This window comes from Phodopus roborovskii, unplaced genomic scaffold (genome assembly GCF_943737965.1).
Source record: "Phodopus roborovskii unplaced genomic scaffold, PHOROB, whole genome shotgun sequence".
NCBI classification, from domain to species: domain Eukaryota; kingdom Metazoa; phylum Chordata; class Mammalia; order Rodentia; family Cricetidae; genus Phodopus; species Phodopus roborovskii.
In genome coordinates, this window is record NW_026126550.1 from 3787577 (window position 1) to 3807364 (window position 19788).

Genomic DNA, 19788 nt, shown 5'->3' on the forward strand with positions numbered 1-19788 from the left:
AGCTCAGGTGTGTTGGGTCACTTATAGACCCTCATGCACTGTGATGTATTCCCCTTGGGATGTCCTGCTTAACAAAGTCAGGGGCTCAAAAACCAGAAAAACAAAGACTTAGAAAGTAGGTGTGGCCAATTGTGGATCTTCTGTTTCATCTGAAGTCACTTTATTATAATTTTCCCATTCTCTAGCCCCACATTTCCCATTAACAGGGCCATCTCTGACAAGCACTCCAGGCTGTATCTGCATCTTCTGGTTCTATGTTGTAGCATCCTACGGAGTGACAGCATTGGACTTGGGAAGGCCTGCCTGAGGAGAGGCTGGGGTATTTATGGTAGATTCCACAGCAGGATGCTGAATACCTGATTATCTCTCTGCCACTTCAGTTCCAGAATGAGAGCACTTAGAGCTATGGCGGTCACACTGGTGGTGATGGGAACTGGCGTTTTCCTCCCTTTCATCTTGAGAAGCAGAGAAGTCTTGTGGAGTAAGTAACAAACAACACATGATCCTTTTAGTCTTGTAAAGTTGTTTTTCACACTCGGCAAACTGAACATGTTACAGCAGTTGTTGAGAACTGGTTAAGAGCCTTTTGTGCTTTTCAAAGAGAATAGTGTAATTCTTCAGTTTAGAAGGATAAAAATGTAATTCATACTTTAAAAGAACTGATTTTTTTTCATGATTGCAGAATAAATCATTTCCATTTTTACCCATACATATATATCAGAAAGAAAACTTCTGAGTATTTTTGTTCCTTTGTTATAAAATCATCTTTCATTAAATGTCTCTGATATAGTTTCTGGAATTAGTCAGTTGTATGGGAAATTATGGTAAGAAAGCTACTGAGATGTCATGGTTAACATAATCATCTTTGCTATAGAGAAGAAAAAGGAAGGAAGGAGAGGAGGAAGGGGATGGGTAGGGGAGAGGAGAGGAGGGAAGTAAAGAAGAAAGGATTTGGAGTGGGAGAAAAGGATTAGCTATCAACTTGGACCAAGCTTCCTGGTGGCAGAATGCTGGAAGGGCACTTGCTGTCCTTCCCCCCTCCCCCCTCCATCTTTCAGCCCTTGGGCCTCAGCATCCTCATTTACACCCAAGACTGCTTCCTGCTAGGAGCTCTGTTCTGCCTATTTTTTTCCCTGAATGCCTGGACATTGTGACTGTGCTGAAGTTGCCTTGCTGCCTTCCCAGGCTTGGGAGATCTTGGAGAAAGCCTTCCTCTTCCCTTCCTTCTAGGTGTGTACGCTGGTTATACTGGGATCTTCAAAGCACACCTTCTGATAGGCTTGCCATTCCCCTTCCAAGTCTGGGTCTTCAACTGACCACCACAGGCATTCCTGGTCAGCCTTAACTTAGGAAGTGTGTTCCCACTGACAGCTAGAGAAAAAAAAAAGGGGGTACTCATTTTAGATCTTACTCCTCTATACCAACCCTTCTAACATCTGGAACATAACAGGTGTTCAGCACACAGACAGGGGGTAAATCACTTTATTCTTCTATTTAATAGTTATTAAGGCCCTAGAGGAATAAATCAAGACTGGAAAGGTGGAGGTAAAAAGGCTAGTTAAGAGCAAGCTGTTGTACCCATGAGCTGTTCATAAAAACATCTGCACACCATGGCTTTAAATTTTGGAAATTATATTATTTTCAAAAAACAGGATATGAGGTAAGTTTAACTCCACATACAGATTGTTTTGTTTCTTGAGACAGGGTTTCAGTATGTAGCCCCCATCAACCTGGAACTCACTATGTAGAACACACAGAGATCTGCCTGCCTCTACCTCTGCCTCCAGAATGCTGGTATGAGACATGATTTACAAATGTATTTCACTCTTTTGCTTACTTTTTTAATAATATATAAAACAACTTTTTATAATGATAGTGCACTTTCATTGTGACATTCTGAAGCTGGCTTATTAGCCATCTATTCTATAGATTTCTTATTTAGAAAATATGCCAGCAGTAATGCCACATGGTAACACCATGTGTAATGCCACTAAAAATGATGAAACAAGATAGACACAATGTTAAGGCCAGTGGGGAAATGTCCTTCTTATGCTGTGAATGTATGTTTCTCTTATTGGTTGATGAATAAATCTGTTTCAGACAATGGTCAGGCAGAATGTCTGCTGAGATGCTAATGTGATAAGGTGTGGCAGTGGCTTGCTCCTTCTCTCTGATCTCTGCATTTTCCTCCATATTTGACTCTGGGTTTTTTATTATTTAGACCAATTAAGAATTCCTTTTTGTAGGTCAGCTTTGGCTATACCTTTGGTCTGGTATATACCAGCAGAGGAGCACTTGTCTTAGCATGTATGAGGCCCTGGGATTGATATGAAATTTTAAAAATCATTAAAATCACTGATAGTGCTTTTAAGTTCTGCTTGGTGTGGCAGCACACCTGTAATTCCATCTGAGACAGACAGATCAAGAATTCAAGGCTAGCATCAGATATAGAGCATGTTTAAGTGAACCTGGCCTGGATTTCATAAGACCCTGTCACAGAAGAACAAAAAGGCAAGCAAAAAGTATTTGCTTCACATTGGTTCAACTTTACATTCTTTAAGGTATTCACATTATTTAGTTAGCTGAAAACAACACACACACACACACACACACACACACACACACACACACACACACACACACTATCACTGTACAGAGCCAAAGGCAGATGGGATGGCTCAAAGCACAGAGGAAAAGAAACCTCAACACCTAAAAATTCGGTAATAAAGTACTGAAAATAAAAAAAGGTTTTAGTTTTTCCTGAAGTATACCCAGGACTATTATAAAATCTAAGAAAACTGCTCAGAGCGTCTCTTGTCAGCCCTTGGTAGCACATGCTTCATGCAGACCTATGTATTTTCCTCTGTACAGACTGAGACTGGCTTCCAGTGTTGGTGTGAAATTAAAATCCATGTGAAATTATCTTTATGGTGAACTCAGCGCTAGTTGTGGCTGTGAAAAGAAAATAAGATACAAATGAACAGCGTGAGCAGGAAAGCAGCCTGCAAATCCTGAGACTGGGAAGCCAGCCTAGTGGGGGAGTTTCTTTAAAAGGGTAGCTGGCGAGCTCTGTTCCAGTTCACCAGATTTCTGAAAACAGAGATTGTCAAAACAGGATCCACACATGGCTCTGAGCAAAACTGAGTGATCTGAGTTAGCCAAGGGCAGCACTTGGGAGCCTGGGGTCTCTGTGGCTCTGGAGAGGAAAATATTGGCTTTCTTTGCTATTTCATTTCAGTCCGTTTTGCCTCATATTAGTGAACATGTTTGGAACAATGCAGCCTGTTTCCTTATCCCTTCTTGTATAATGGCTCCTTGCATTCCAGTTATGAATATGCATAAGTGTGGGATTCTAGAGGCCAGTGTGCCTCCCAGAGCAGACACTTACTTTCAGGAGGTACACCTGGAAATCCAGATCACACATGATATCTCCTGGACAGGGACTGAATCAAGTTACTTCCTAAAATTTGAATTTTTCTTATAGAAAAACAGAAGAGGCCAAGTTGAAATTCTCAGGGTCATTGACCTAGCCTCAACCACAAGTGAGAAGTAATCAGTGTACCTGCTGGGTGGATCCTGAAGTGCAGAGAAGGCCATGGGTCATAGAGAGGCACTCTGTCTCCCCCAGCTGGTGAGGAAATCCATTTGCAAAGGGTCTCACCCCTCCCTGCGGGGAAGAAAGGAAGGCTCCAGGTCTCCAGCCATGCACTGACATCCAGGAACCCACCATCACAAACCAGCTGCCTAGAGGCATTCCTCATTTACCTGCCTCCTCACAGCCACAGCTTGTTTCCTAACCACCTCTTCCCTGTTCCTCCCTCTCTCCATTTCTCTCTCATCCCTTCCCTTCCTCTTTTCTTCCCTCTTTCTTTTCTTTCTTTCCCTGAGAATGCCATCTAGACAACTTCCCAGCTCAGCTGTCAGTTAGCTCTGGCAATTCTCATGGGATGTCAGCACACAGACCAAGGCTTTCTGGCTGCCAGGTTTTTCTCTTGTTTATCTGTTTAATTTATGTGGCCCCAGAACGTTAACCTAAGATGGACAGAGGGGAAGATTTTCTCTTCTGTTATAGATGAATAAGACATTTCTGTTCATCCAAAACATGATTAACTTAAAATCCATCCAGTTCCATGGGGATTTTAGTAGACCACAGATGAGAAGTATTTCTGCAGAAAATTTTCCAATACAAAAATCTTTGGTTTAAATATAAAATTTGAAATAACAAACCTTTCTTTAAAATTTGGTAGATTTTTTTGCAATCTTTGATTTAAATATCATTTTAATAGGGGTAAATAACAGGAATGTCACTGGCAGCTACTATTCCCCCAGAATAGTAAGTACACACACACACACACACACACACACACACACACACACACACACACACACACCAAGCGCTTTTTCTTCATAGTTAATTCTTCTGTTTAATTATTTATGTCTCACACAGGACAAGTATCTACTAAGAAAAAGCTCCAGCTGGGTAGAGGCCATGTGACCTAGCCTAGCCCTCTTTGGTCACAGTATACAGGATACAAAGTGATGAACTGGTCATTTTCTTCTGCTGCATTCACTCAGAGGGTCAATATATTGTTAAGGAAGAGAAAATAAGTTGGATATTTTAATACCTGCGTATTTAGACAGGTATACAAAGGTATTTGTGCCCATGTGTATGTGTATAGAGGCCAGAAGAGGGCATCATGAGTCCTATCATTATTTTACCCTAAGGCAGTTTCTCTCACTGAAGTAGACCAGCAGCCAGCAAGCCTTGGTGATCTTCCTGTCCCTGTGTAGCATTTCAGTAAAATGTTCATGAAGTCATGCCAAACTCTTTCAATACAATTGAGATCTGAACTGAGGTCCTAATGCTGTGTAGTAAATGTTCTTATTCACTAAGCCATTTCTCTGTTACCAGAGGATGAAAGTAAGGGGAAAATCAGGCTATCACAGGCAGAGCTTTGAAACAGTAAACCTCATCCTTGTAGGTTGTGAGGGTCCTGAACTCCACAGAAAGCAGTCTGGATGTTACTCAGTGGACAGCCGGGTCTTTGTGCAGTCTAGCAGGTAGATATTCTAAAAGGCGCCCAACTGACAACAGGAACAAAAAAAAAAAAAAAAAAAGGGGGGGGAGATGTCTTAGCCATAACTTTCCCACTCAGTGACCGGTATGTAGGGGAAGACAGTTGTGAGGTACAGAACTTCCCAAAAGACATTGATGAAGTGAAAGGAGAAGAGACAAACTATCAGATGCTGTCTTGGTCAGTGTTCTGTTGCTGTGAAGATACTGTGACCAAGGCAATACTTATAAAAAGGAAAGCATTAAGTTGGGGTTTTAAAAGGGTTAAGTCCAACACCATGGTGAGGGAAGCAGACAGACATGGCACTGTCTAGAGGAAGAGAGCTTTTCCCAGCTAGTAAGCTCAGGACCATCGCTAACTTAAGAAATGGAAATGAGAATTGGGTAGAGCAAGGTAGATTTAGAAGGAAATGATGAGTTTGGACACTGTGGTCCAAACTGAGGACCAGTGTGATCTTGGCGACTTGTGATCACAAGCGTCTGAGATTCTCCAGAAGTTTCCCATCATATTGCTTCTTCTTGCAACAAATGTCAAAGGCAGATGCCATCATGTGCTGAATGCTACAAGGCTCTCTCATTCATGCAGTGTCTAAAATATAGTCACTTAGTTTACCTTTTCACAATGTGTTTCTTTTTTCTATAGATGCTAATTCTCAAGAACAGTTAAAGAGTCCCACTCATTTCCAGAGACCCCGTGACTGTCACCATCCATCTGTACTTGAGGAAGAAAGCTAAAGCTGGCAGAGTTGCTGCACTATAGATCTGTTTCATTGGTGACATGTTTTATATCCTAGGGAAGACTATGATGTCCCATGTTATGAGCGTTGTGGAAGCGAGCCAGCTCATGGTGGACAATGCAGTCTACAACACCATGAAAAGGTAAGGGACAGTGTTTACTGTTACCACCTCTTGAAATGAGGCACTGCAATTTATGTGAGACAGTTTATGTTCCAGTGTTGTTGGCAGCAATGAAGAAACAATGCTCCATCTCAAAACATTTTGGTCAAGAGCCCGGGATCTAATCATGGTTCAGGATGTCATGATGACAGAGCCTGAAACCTCGTCAGGAATAACATTAGGACACACGATGGAGGAAAGGGTGCTGTAGGCCTCAGGCTTGGTGCCTAGCCACTGTGGTGTCACAGTAACACTACCTCAAGCACAGAATCAAAGCTGCCCATCATTTTTTTTTCTGAAATAAATGACATCATACACTCTTTAACTTTTTAAAAAATGTTCTATAATCTTATTGTGTGGGGGTGTTTTGTTCACATGCGTATCTAAGTACCAAGTGTGTGCCTTGTGCCTGCAGTGGCCAGATGATGGCATCAGATCTACTGGAACTGAATTTACAGGCAATAATAAACCATAGTGTGCACTGTAGCTGGAGTTTCCAGCCTGGCCCCACAACCTCTTTGCCCCAAATAAACACACAAAGACTTATATTATAAGTATAAAATGTTTGGCTGATGGCTCAGGCTTCTTATTGGCTATCTCTATCTTAATTATTAACTCATTTCTATTAATCTATGTATTGCCATGAGGTTGTGGCTTACCTGTAAGCCAGCATGCTGCTCCTTAAGCAACATGGCACCTCTTCACATCCTCTCTCTGCCTCCCCCTCTCCAGCCTTCCCCTGGTCTCATAGCCCTGTCTATCCTTCCTGCCTGGTTATTGGCCAAACAGTGTTTTATTCATCAACTAGTAAGACAAACATATATTATACACAAGGACATCCCCCATCAGTGCATGCTGGGAATCCACCCTGTGTCCCCCAGCCCCTGACACCATGCTTTTAAAAATGTGACAGATGCCAGTGCCAATGGTATGGTATGTCATTAGTTGTTCAGAAAACATCAAAAAACATAATTAGCTTTTATCTTCACAAGCTTATCATTTTGTTGGAAGTTGGTGAAAAGTTATTCCCTCTCAAGGAACAAATTATTGCCTGACATCTGTTTGACTTCAAATTTCTATTATTCCAGGTAGACAATTTTAATTATCCCACATTGGCTACAGATTATCCCAATTGTTAATTGACTATTCCAAAAAAAAATGAAGGTGGAAAAAGGAGGAAACAATATTCTCTAGCAGGTGAACTAATGGGAATCATCAGGAAAGATAGGAAGTTTTGTATTGTGGGATGCTTTTGGGAATCTTAGAGCCAGAAGAGTTACCCACTGGAAGTGGGAAAGATAGCAGAGATTTCATAAATCTAAAAACGTTTCATGGTGTTGACCTCTGTGTAGGAACTGTAGCTGATGAGATAGGACCCCGTGGCTGCACCATTTGGGGAGGAAGGGGCATGAGGTTGTACTGGCAGTATGGCAGCTTCGGCTCTGATTGGCAGCCTGTGCTTATGCAGCAGGAAGTAGAGCCAGGTCTACAATCTAGCAAATTTAAAATCTTGCTGCCTGCAAGACCCACTCCTGGAGCAATAAACATGTTCCCTTTCAGCATTCAGAGTGAATTTCTGGCTCACAGCTGTCCATGAGCTCCAGGATACACTCAGCTGGATTATCTGGGCTCGGGTCAGTGACATCATCTTAGTCTGCTGATGCGGAAATATTCCAGGTTCTGCCCAGCAGCAGATTGAGAAGCAAAGGGCACAAGGTGGCTTAATGAGAACATCACTGTTGGGCAGCATTCTCCACTTCTCAAACACCCAGGGGACTAAAGAGAACATAAATCTAACACACGGCTGTCTTCAGCTTTTCACACAAGGAATGCTGAGCCAGCTAAACACTGAGTTCCCGAAATGTAAGTGTAAAATTAATATCATTCTGCAAATATAAGTACACACACCCATTGTTTAACATCCTCCCAGTCTCTGCAGCTGGAGTGTTAATGAGCCCTGCGCAATGGCCAGAGACCTGCACTATGATTGGAGGCTTAACACATGGTGCTGCCGATTTGGCACCTCCCCAGGGGGAGCAGCAGATGGACAGCTGACTGGGCAATTGATACAAACACTTCATCAAGTCCCCAAGATCAGAATGCAGAGCAGGCTGGGTATAGAAGGGAGGGAATCTACCAGAGAGGACCAGTCCTCTCAAAGGGATATGAAATAGCTAAGGGGACAAGCCAAAGGAATATGTAGGCTCCGGTACATGGTAATCATCAGCAAGCTGTGAGGACTAGAATGCCCAGCCCAGGGGTCAAGGTACCAGGAAAGCCTGTCTCCAGTGACTGTCTACCCCCAGCACAGGGCAGGGCACTGGCATCACCAATAAGCCAGTGGAGGGTTCTTTTGCTTTGCCTAGATAAGCATTCAAGACAGGCAAAGACAAGCTCCCCAAATGCTGACCTCTGATAGCTTTCATTTCCCTGTTTGGTAGCAGTGAGCAACACCAGTAGAAACATCAGCAAGTGGCCCCCTCCAGTGTCATCATGGTCCCTGTGAGTCTTGGGTATTAGGGTCCTTAACCTTACAAGTGTAACAGTACCCACCAGGCCTGTTAAAAAGAACCAAGATCATACAGATATGGATATTTTCTTTAAGAGAAAACATTGGCCATTTTCTTCAGCAGCCAATATTGACCCTCTATATTTACATTCTATCCCTTTTAGTGACTCCCAGCAATCCTGTGGTTCAGAACTATCTAGGCTTTTTCTTTATATACCCCATGGTGCATTGTCTGATGTGTGCAGTCACTCGATTAATATCCTGTTTATTGGGTGTATATGTGTTAGTGATAGGGGAACCTGTGTGCAGGTTGATATTCATACATGTCCATGAGGAGGCCAGAAGTCAGACTTGAGATGCTTATACATTATATTTTGATATCTGACCTCTCAATGGAATATGGGGCTCACCAGTTAGGCTAGGTTCCCCCAGCCCTGGGGTTACGGGTATGCATTACATTACTATGCCCAGATTTTTTTCATAGGTTCTGGAGATTGAATCTGAATACTCATAAGTTTGTTCATCACATGCTCTTGCCAGCTGAGCTGCCTCTCCAGCCCCAACTAATTTAAGTCTCTTTATGCTGTAGAAACCTCAAGAGAAGGGAAGTTCTTTCCCCAGCCCAGCTCCTTTCCTTCTCCAAGCTGCCAGAGTCCACCAGTGGGGCTATTTCCCGAGCAGCAGAGATCATGGAAACATCAATACAGGCCCTGAAACATAAGAAGTCACAGTTCTTCACAGGTAAGTGGCCTCTGCCTCTGCTTCTGCTTAAACCCACACACAATTTCTTATTTGTTATTCTGGGAAATACAGTTCCTCTGGTATTTGAATCTTATTTAGAGAAACAGGCCTTTTATGGTCTGACATAAATTGGGAATTGTCCTGGCACCTTCCCACCTAGTGAAACTCAGGGACCACATTCATTCCTGGGAACTGTCTGAGGAAGCGCTCATTCAGGTAGTATCTTGTCACAGCAAGCAGAGGGCTGGACAGGAGCTTCAGCTTCCCAGGTAGTAGCCAGGGCCTTCTGACTTAGTTACTCAGGGAATGTGATGGCTGCATGGGCTTTCCAAAATTGAGGTGAGTCTGCTGTCTCTGGCTGTTCACAGGGTGGCTGCACTGGCCCACACTGCAAGAAAGCATGAACCACCTCAGATCAAAACCTCATGGACCTGAGATACTGAAGCAAACATGGGCACAGCCCAGAGATGCCTCATAAGTTCTATGGTGCCATGCTCAAAAATCAGCTTTCTCTTAACAAACTCAGTGAGATTTATTTCCGATGCAATGTTATGAGCTACTTGATCTCTGATTTATGTTAATCTAGTGCTGATTTCCCTCATGAGATGAACTCATTTTAAACCAGGATTAACCACAATTCTCAGCTCCTACCCTGAATAGTTAAGTTTAATTGATTTTTATAGCAACCAAAAAGTCATCTTAAAAGGGTTTTGTTTCAGATCACATATTTGAAAAACCTTTTTAAGGACATTGGTCCCTATCCAGTAGTGACATCAGCTCAGACAGCAATAGAAGTGATATGGGTGACCTGCCCTGAGGATGAGAGTCTACTGGCTCCTGCTTCCTTTATGCAAGGCTCTCAGCCCAGGCAAGAGTGAGAGAATGTTGGGAAGATAGGCCATAATGTGAAATTGAATAATTCTATCCTAAAGGATATTGTAAAGTCACTTATGTTATAGACTCAGCCACTCCAGAACATTTAAGACATAATAAAGAAGGTGAACCAATCCAAATAGACTTCTTGCCACAAAAGCATAAATAAATAGTAAGTGCACTGGGTAGAGGGACCAGGTTGTTTCTGAAAATAGGATTGTTGACCAACAAAAGTTAGATCATGTGAGTCTTTTACCAAGACTGCATTTGCTGCCGTCTGTTAAATAGAGAATACATGACCCTCACAAAGCTCTAAGCAAACCTTCCTGTTCAGTTTGCTACTGTTCCTTGAGGCTTGGTATGGAATATTCACTGTTTAGATGCTTGCTCTGTTTCTCTTCTATTTGAAAATAGGGTGCATTCCTGTTGGATTTTCTTTCTAGTGCAGTGGTTCTCAGCCTTCCTGATGCTGCAACACTTTAACACACTTCTTCATGTTTTGGTGACCCCTAACCATAAAATTATTTTCATTGCTACTTCGAAACTGTAATTTTTCTACTGTTATGAATTGTAATGTAAGTATCTGATATACAGGATATCTGATATGTGACCCCTGTGAAAGGTATCGTGACCCACAAGTTGAGAACCACTGTTCAATTTCATTAGTATAGTCATCAAAATTTTGTAGGGTTGTTTTCAAGCTTTAAAGCCTTGATTTGTTGAATAACAAACAGTGACAGAATTGGTAAGAAAAACAGTTAAACATAAACAAAAAAGACTGCATTCAAAGACTCTAATTAGAGGAGTTTATAAGAGAAAAAATCAATAGGAGAAAAAATAAAGGCTTTTATAGAGGAAGGAATGAATACTATTAGCAAGCTAAACCAGGGCAGGTTTCTACAGGAAGATACACATCCAGTCTTAGTGCTCTCCTGAAGCATAGGATAATTGTGAGATAGGAATGTTTTGTTGTACAAATATAATGAATTGGCCCCACCAATATGTTTGTCCTAGGAAATGAGTGACAACTATAAGAAGTAGTCTACTGGCTTGTCTTCCTGGAGCCTCATAACTCCTAAATTGTATTTTCTGAATTTTCACAAAGCACAAAATTAGACAAAGCCCCCACACTCCTAGCAAAGAAAGTACTCAATGGGTGTATATGACAGAGAAGGTGTATGTGACAGAGAAAAAGATGGCAGGAAGTCTTGAAGCAGATGTTGAGACTGTGGCTGATACACCATTGGAAAGGTACTTTTTCTGGCACTGATGCCACCCACAGTCTGGTCTGTCTTGTTATGCAGATACCCTATCGGCAGACCTTGTAGGCACAATCGCCAACCTGTCAGGATGCTTGCCTTTCATGCTGCCACCAAGATGTCCTGATACCTGCCTGGCAAATAAGTACCGACTCATCACAGGGGCTTGCAACAACAGGTACTGTGTGAAGAACCTTTACCAGTCGTGGGTGCTTCAATGACAAGCCATGATGAAGAAGTAAGCTCTAAATCCATGAATTGTGACCATCTACCCATCTCTGTGCTCCATTCTCCCACACTCCAGCTACTTGGCACTGTCACCCTCATGCTGCCCTGCACTATGGATACAGACAGCAGAGGAGAGCTCTTTTTCTCTCTCATCCTTCTCTTTTAAAATCACAGAATGGACTACCCTCACCTAATGTCTCAAGCCAGATACTTAGACAGCATCCTTGACTTCTCCAAATCTCCTACCTGTCTCTAGTGTGTCACCAGGACTTTCTGCTTCCTCCCACCAACCTGGACTGAAGGAAGAGTTTGGCCATCTACCACAAGGCATCAGCTCCTGTGGAATGTAGCTCTTGCTTTCTTCAGTGATCCTACCAATGTCAGACACAAACCATCACAATGCCCTCCACCCCCGGCCCTCTTCTTGATCTCACTTGGCTTCAGATCAAGATCCCAGCTCAATATATTTTGGGGGGGCATCCCACCAATCCAGCCAGTCACTTGCTCACATCAATACTTTGATTATCATGTTCATCAAGTTTAACCCTTTCCTTTACTCTCATCTGGTCCTGCACCCCTATACTGTAGGGTCCATATTCCTGCCTTAATTCTACACAGTGCTGCATATCAGGAGAGCTAGATGAAAATCCAAGAAGTGTGTGGAGTGAATATGGGTAAAGAAAACTATCTGCAGGAAAACCCTTGAGGGAGACACTCCATACATCCTAACAAATCTTTTGGGTTGTTTCTGCACAACTGCCAGAAAACATCAGCCCTTTATTGGGTTCTCTCAACCCTCAGTATGGACTGATGTTGAGTAGTTTCCACTGGTTATTATTCCACATGGGCTGGATGATCTTGCTTCCCCAACTTGAATTTCTATGTCCAGGGTATTAATGTGACCACACCCCACACTATCACCTAACTTTTCAGCTGGGCAGGTTCCTCTTCCCCTGAGTCTAGCTGCCTCTGTTGGACTCCCTTTCTACAGTCACCATGTAGTTTCATATCAAGCCACTTCTCTTGTCCTGATTTTAGCACATCTACCCTGAGTTTTTCTTAGTTCCCTGATCACCACTTGCCCAGGCAATAGCAGAGTGTTTCCCTCTTGGACTGTTTCCACCAGATTCCCAGTGAGTCTCAGCCTCAGGCATATTTTAGCCTCTGTCTCCAGGGCCTGTGCTGATCTTATGTCTCTCTGCTATATATCCAGCCCTTGATCACATTTCTAGAGCCTGTTTTTTTTTTTTCAAGCTCAGAGCTCCACCATGTGTATAGCTGAAAGATTCCTCTGGAAATTGCCCCTAGATTGGCCCAAACTTCATGGTCCTGCCTCTGGAGAATTCACCTAGTATATCCTCTCATTTTTCAGCTCTTGTTAGAATAGACATGATTGCTTACTGTCCTTTTTCTTTCGGTGGGTCATAGGGAGTTTGTCTTACTTTTCTTTTCCTGTTGTTATGATAAATTACCCTGACAAAAACAATGGAAGGGGGAAATGGTTTATTCTGACTTACATTTCTGGGCTACAGCATTGTGGGGAAGTCAGTGTGTTGACTTGAAGCAGCTGCTCACAACATAACCACAGTCATGAAAGAGAGAACACTGATCATTTGCTGCTTGACTGGCTTTCTCTGCTTTATTTACTCCAGGATCCCTTGCCTAGGTAATGGTATCACACACTATTAAGATGGGACTTCCCACATCAGTAGAGTTTCCCACAGGCATGCTCAGAGGCTTGTCTACCAGATGATGCTAAATTCTGTCATGTTGATGATCAACAGTAACTATCAGAGGGGGCTTCTAATCCATTATCTTACCTGTAAGTCCCTCATTTGGCAAATTATATGATATTTGTATAGGGACAGAGGATAACTTTGTGTGTGTCAATATAAATGATGCTAAATATATTCTGAACATTATTGTTTACATGGTGAATTCCATTAGTGCCTTATCATGAACTAAGGAGCCTCATATATGAGAGCTTATTGCTGGACTCTGGTAAATAGGGGAAGAGGATACACACCTGATCACAGAGGTCTTACCTTTACTAGAAAAATGAACAGAATCCAACAGAAACAAAGATCTTAGTCACACAAGGAGCCAGTGTATCTCACCACAAAGAATAGCAGCCATGTGGACACTGGGTCTTTTAACTCAAGGAGCTAAGGTCAGGAGGCTGTGAGGAATGGGATGAAGCAAAACCCCTTCCCCAATCACTATTTACCAGTGAGCATGACTTTGTAGACTAATTTTGACTATGGGTAAGTTCTCACTGGTCTGACTGCTGCTGATCCTTAGAAAACTCCAGTTGCCTACCCCACTGCTAGAAGGTCAACACCTTCCATAACAGAGATGCCTCAGTTATAACCACTTGGCTGCAGCAGCATTTCCCCCTCTGTGGCCACTGTCCTCTTGCCTGAAAACGCAAGCCTTAGATGCTGCTTATAGGGGATCTTATACAACAGGCATGTATCCTAAGGAACTGAAAACTGTGCCTTGGCTGCAGGGATTCTAAGACACAAGGCTGGACCTACCCTCCAGCAACTTCCCTGTGGGTAGATGCCAGAGACCTAGAACTGCCTACTTAGAGGGTTCCTGAGTCTAAAGAAGGTAGTTAAACCCTCAACCCTTCAATCCAATGGTTACCTTACAGAATTGTTTCTCAGACCTGGGTGTGTTCTGCCCATCCATGTAGGCTTTACCTCTCACCCTTGCTGTCAATTTATTACTGAGCCTTTCCCTCTGCTAGGGTGCATTAGCAGGAGCCTTCAGCTTTATTCATGAAGCCCCAAGGAAGTGATGACTGTTCTTGATCCCTAGGATTCATAGAACCATATCTACTTTCTGCCCCTAACCCCATTCTGCTCAGAACCCATCAGAAACATGAATGGTTTTTCATCTTTTTAAAAACAGTCTCCAAGAGAGTATCTAGAAAAGGGAGAGCAAGCTACCTAAAATCTAGCCAAATACAGAAGCCTTTGATGTACTTCAATAGGCAAAGGGCTCACACTGAAGGGTAGAGAGAAGGAAGTATTCTTCCAGGCAGTAGCAGAACAGGCATAGATGCTGAATAGCCATTGGTCAACACAACCTGTTCATACATGTTGGGTGCTGCTGAGGGATCCCAAGCATAATACAGTTCAGAACCATGCCTCTGTCCTGATGACACAAATACCATGTTATAAGTATTGTGTTAAACAAGTGCCTCCCAGAATATAGAGAAAGGATAAGAGCCCCCAAAGAGTTGAAAGGAGACCAGCCAGCCCTTCTAGCAAAAATAGATTATATAACAATCCATGTTCATGGTAGCATGATGGCTTTCTCTGCTTTTGTAAAACATGATCCCCTGACTAGGAAATGATAGTTCCTTCTGAGTAGTCCCTGGGAATAGAGATGTCTATACCTACTTTGAGGTGCAGCCTTCGCCTTAAATTGGAAAGAAGGGACATGTGGAGCTCTAAGAGAAGTGAAGGCATGACAGGAGTTGGGCCTTCCCCTGCAGGTGGATGCAGATATGTGTAGCACTTCTTAAAGCACAGCCTGAGACCCAAAGCTTGGTCCTTGAGGAGACAATATAACCCATCCAACAAGGGTGGTACCAGATGAGGACAGGGCACAGCAGAGCATGAATCCAATCCTGTGATATTATGCCCAAAGCTTGGCCTCTGAAAAAAGACATGGATGAGAATGTGCCCCACTCTACCAATCATACATGTCCTCGGGATCCCAGTGACAATTACTATGACTGTCACCCTGAAGTGACTCTTTAGCATCTAACCTTCTTGGCCCCCAGGCTTGAACCTCAAATTGTCCCAGTGTAACTCAGCATGCTTTTCCAAGGAAAGCTGTCCTGGAAGGTTGCCACAGTAAGTGGTTGACTTCACTGACCTCAGGCTACTATGCCATCTTAGGATTTTAGCCTCTGGAAAGCACATGATGAGCCCTGATGACCTGGCCCCTTGTGGATTCATCACTCTTTCACCAGAGTTGACTTGAGGAGTTTAACCTTTGCATAGTTGGCAGGCTTGCCAACTGTGTCTTCTACTCAAAGACACATGCCATAGTCTACAGAACCCTACTGAGGGTCAGCATGTCAGCTTCCACACAGTGCTGATCTGTACTCCTCTTCGTGGGGGACATTTTCTGTTCAGTATAGCCCAAAGACTCAGAAATAGTTCTTGAGGGAAATAACAAACTCTGAAAAGAAAATTGGATTGATGGGTCTCTTACCAGAGAAACTCCCAACCCCACCTTCACATAGAAAGTAATTCATTGTACAACTTTCTATAATTCCCTAATAGTTAAATTAAACTTTGAGTTTGCTTTCCAGATACATTGTGAAATAACCTAACTCCTGATAACTGACAGCTTCAATTAGGGTCATTCCAGAAGGACTAGCTAGCAATAAGTGTGATGTTCTAGAGAGGCCTGATGACGTCTGTGTGTCTACATGCACAGTGAGTCCTTTCTCTAGATGTGTGTCTTGTGGGCACATGGTCACAAGCACCTTTAATTCTGACTTTGTTCATTTATGTTTTAATCTAACTCATGAAATTGTGATGCTTTTTAGAATTTCCTGGGAGGAATTAACACAATCAACCCCTCTTGGGAAAGTTTATGCATTGATAGTTAAGCTGCTTTAAGCAACAATTGCTATAAACTTGAGCCTGTGCAGAGTCTAAATCACATTTTAAAATTCAAAGAGGAAGATAACACTTAATAATGTGAACTAGATATTGGAATTCTAAGGGACTCCTCATGATGAGATGGGTGATACCAGTGTGCTGTAGGACTCTCAGAGCATCACATGGATACCAATGGCTACAGAAGATAGATTTCCAAAATTCTTGAAGAAGGTCACATTCATACTGGTTATAGAAAAGCACATTCCTCAATCTGAGAGATCCCAATGTGCTTCACTGACCATAGCAATGATAAGTCCACCCCAGGATGGTTTAACTGTTTCCAGTAAAGCAGCTTTTGACAGAGATCACCCTAATCTGAGTTTCCTCACTCCTTAAGACTAGCTTTCAAAGTGTAGTGAACTCCATGGACCACCCTAGGACTGCATGACTGCTAAGGTGTGCTGAATTACTTGGTGTGTACCTGACCCAGCAGTCACCATTCTTATTTCATGTCAATCCACCTTACATGTAACATGCATGTAGAAGTGAACAAAAAAACTAATCTCATATATGACCCAGGGCTATTTTGCTGCTTTCCCCTGTGTGTTGGGGCTGGGTAGGTGGCTAGAAAAGCAAACAAAATGGCGCTTGCCAGCATGTTCCCTGTTCAGCTGGAGGTATAGGGCTTCTTCCTTATTAGAATGTGGAACACTGAGAAGACTGCAGTGCCTGGGGCCTGAGCCTAAGCCCTAGTCACTGGAGCTATGAAGGAAGTAAGGCGCCACTCTCCTGAAAGCACTTTCAGAAACATTTCTGCTTCTTGCTGCTGTCAGCACGTTTGCACCGCCATCATTAGTCCAAGCTTCCTAAGGGAGAACTAAAGATAAATGCATTGTGATACATTGAATCCACTGTGGTTGGAGGTTCTTCCCACACCAGCTGACAGGTGTCTCTCTGTGGTCTCTCACTGCCCAAGGACTCCAGAGCAGCAAGAGGCACTCAGCACTGTCCATCCGGAGTCCTATTAAACAGCTGACCCCAATTGTACAGGTCCAGGGACACACTGTGTGTCCACAGCACCGACCCAGTGTTACTGAGCACCTAAGACCTCCTAGTGAACTGCTGAAACATAAAAGCTAACCGGGAAAGAAAGAAATCACAGTGAGGCTGTGTAAACAGGTTAGTTTTGACTGGGTGAAATAGGGCCTCCCTGAGAGCTGTACTTCATGGAGCTCTGGTAAGGAACAGCTGACTGTAACAAATCAGTGTGAAGGGCTGGCTTCCTTCATGTTGCTAATTAAAAGCACTACTCCAACACCCACCTTTGTAAATTGAGCCAGCGGGTGGGCTAGATGTCAATGAAGTATTAATAATAGAATGGTTTTCCACTTACTGTTTCTCAAGACAAATAAGTCATCAAGCGTCCTTGAAGCATCATGGTTTGTTGCTAACTAGTCCTTCTGGAATGAAGTGGGTAAAACAACAGACATGTAACTGATGATGCCTTTCCCCTCTAGGGGGTTATTTCAAGTAGTTCTTTGTAATACATAACTGCTACCCCCTCCTCTGCAGAGCATATCAGTCAGTCACACAAAGGAAAGGTTACAGTATCTATCTGCAAGCATGTACATAAGGAAAATCAGTATTGAAACATCCCAAAAGATTTTTAAATCACTTGCCTGGGGTAGGGAGATGGCTTAGCTTATGAGGTACTTGCCATACCTGATAATCCCCTTGGTCTGTAAATGCCAGATGAGTATGACAACTCATGTATAACCCCAAGCTCAAGGAGGCAGAGACAAGGGAATCTCTAGAGTGAACTGGCAAACTGGATAGTTGGCCAAACTACCCAAAATAGTGGAGCACTGGTTTGAAAAGAGTCCCTGCTAAACATATGAGATGGAGAGGAATGGAAGTGAATATCTGACAGAAACCTCTGTCCACACATGCATATGCATGTGTACCCACACACGAGCACATACTTACACATATGCAAAAAAATCACTCACCTCACTACAAATCTGTATTCTAAGATATAGATAGATAGATAGATATAGATAGATAGAACAATCACCCCATTTATTGAAAATAGATTCTTTGCTCATATAATATTACAGTTTCCCCTTCTTCTATTCCTCCAAGTCCCTCCCCACCTCCTCTCCTGTCTAGATCTACTCACTTTCCGGCTCTCATTAGAAAAGAACAGGCTTCTGAGAGATAACAACCAATCATAACAAAATAAAATATATGATAAAAAAATAACCATCACATCAAAGTTGGATAAGGCAAACCAACAAAAATAAAAGAGCAACAAGAGAAGGCACACGGATCCAGAGAGACCCACATGTTCACACACTCTAAGTCCTATAAAATACTACATTGAATGCTATAATATATATCCTGGTGCAGACTCATGTGGGCCCTGCTTGCGCTTGCTGCTCCAGTGTCTGTGTGTTCATTTGAGCTTTGCTCAGTGGATTTAGAGGGCTTTGTTCTCCTGGCATCCTCCATCCCTTGTGGCTCTGACACACTTTCCCTCTCCTCTCCTGTGGGGTTCCCCAATCTCTGAAGGGGATTTGGTAGAGACATCCCATTTAGATAGAAGTGTTCCAAGGTCCCTTTTGGCATAGTGTCTAGCTGTGGGTCTCTGTGTTTGTTCCCATCCTACTGCTGGAGGAAATTTCTCTGATGATGGCTCAAGGATATTGATGTATGACTATAGCAACTACTTTTTTTTTTTTTTTTTAAGACTAATGGTATTTGGTTTTACCCTAAAGCTCTATCTAGTATGTGGTTCCTGGTCACCAAAGCAGTGTCAGGTTTGGGTTCCATCTCTTGGCATGGGTCTTAAATCAAATCAGACATCAATTGGTTGGTTCCTCCCACAAGCTTTGTGCCACCAATGCCCTGGCATATTTTGCATCACACAGATTATAGATCAAAGGTTTTGTGCTGGGTTGGGTGTTTATTTTTCTCTTCTGATAGGCTACAGAGGTCCTTTTCACAGAAAAGACAGAAGAACTTTGGGGTGAAGGTTCTATGTAGACACCAGCTCGACCTCTCCATGTTCAGTGAGTTGTGTGTTGTCTTCAGCAAGAAGGTCTTGCTGTGAGTTTGTGGAGCTGAATCTATTGTCTTGGCAATAGCCTGGGTGTTTGGGGATTTCCATGGGACCCTTTGGCAAACAACTCAATTCGATATAACCTAGCCACCACACTAAAAGCTTTGTTTGAAGACAAGAGATGGCCAGTGTGGGATTCCATCCCCCTCATCATTTGGAGACTTCTTTAGGATCACCTTCATGCATTTTTAGGAAGTTTCCATTGCATTAGGTTTCCATACTTCCTCAAATGCCCCTCAATTCTAGCTGTCTCTGCCCACATTTCCTCCCTCAACTCAATCTCCCCTCTTCTTACCCCCCATTCTCCTGTTCCTAACCTCCCATTCCCCTGTTCCTAACCTCCCCACACCCATTCCATTCACAAAATTTTATTCATTTTCCTTTCTCAGGAAGATACATGTGTTCCCCCTACCCATCCCTTTCTCTATACCTTACCTCTGTGGTTCTACAGATTGTAG

General features: G+C 42.9%; 1 protein-coding gene across 1 annotated transcript in view; it reads left to right on the forward strand.

Moving 5' to 3' along the window:
* The first annotated feature begins 382 nt into the window (after window positions 1–382).
* Tpo (thyroid peroxidase) overlaps window positions 383–19788 on the forward strand; it is a 59350-nt gene continuing 39944 nt past the window's right edge. Inside the window, exons 1-4 of the mRNA XM_051201272.1 lie at window positions 383–481; window positions 5869–5953; window positions 9070–9221; window positions 11399–11531. Coding sequence (XP_051057229.1) covers window positions 388–481; window positions 5869–5953; window positions 9070–9221; window positions 11399–11531 — 464 coding nt within the window. The 5' untranslated portion in view covers window positions 383–387. The remainder of the gene's footprint in view (window positions 482–5868; window positions 5954–9069; window positions 9222–11398; window positions 11532–19788) is intronic.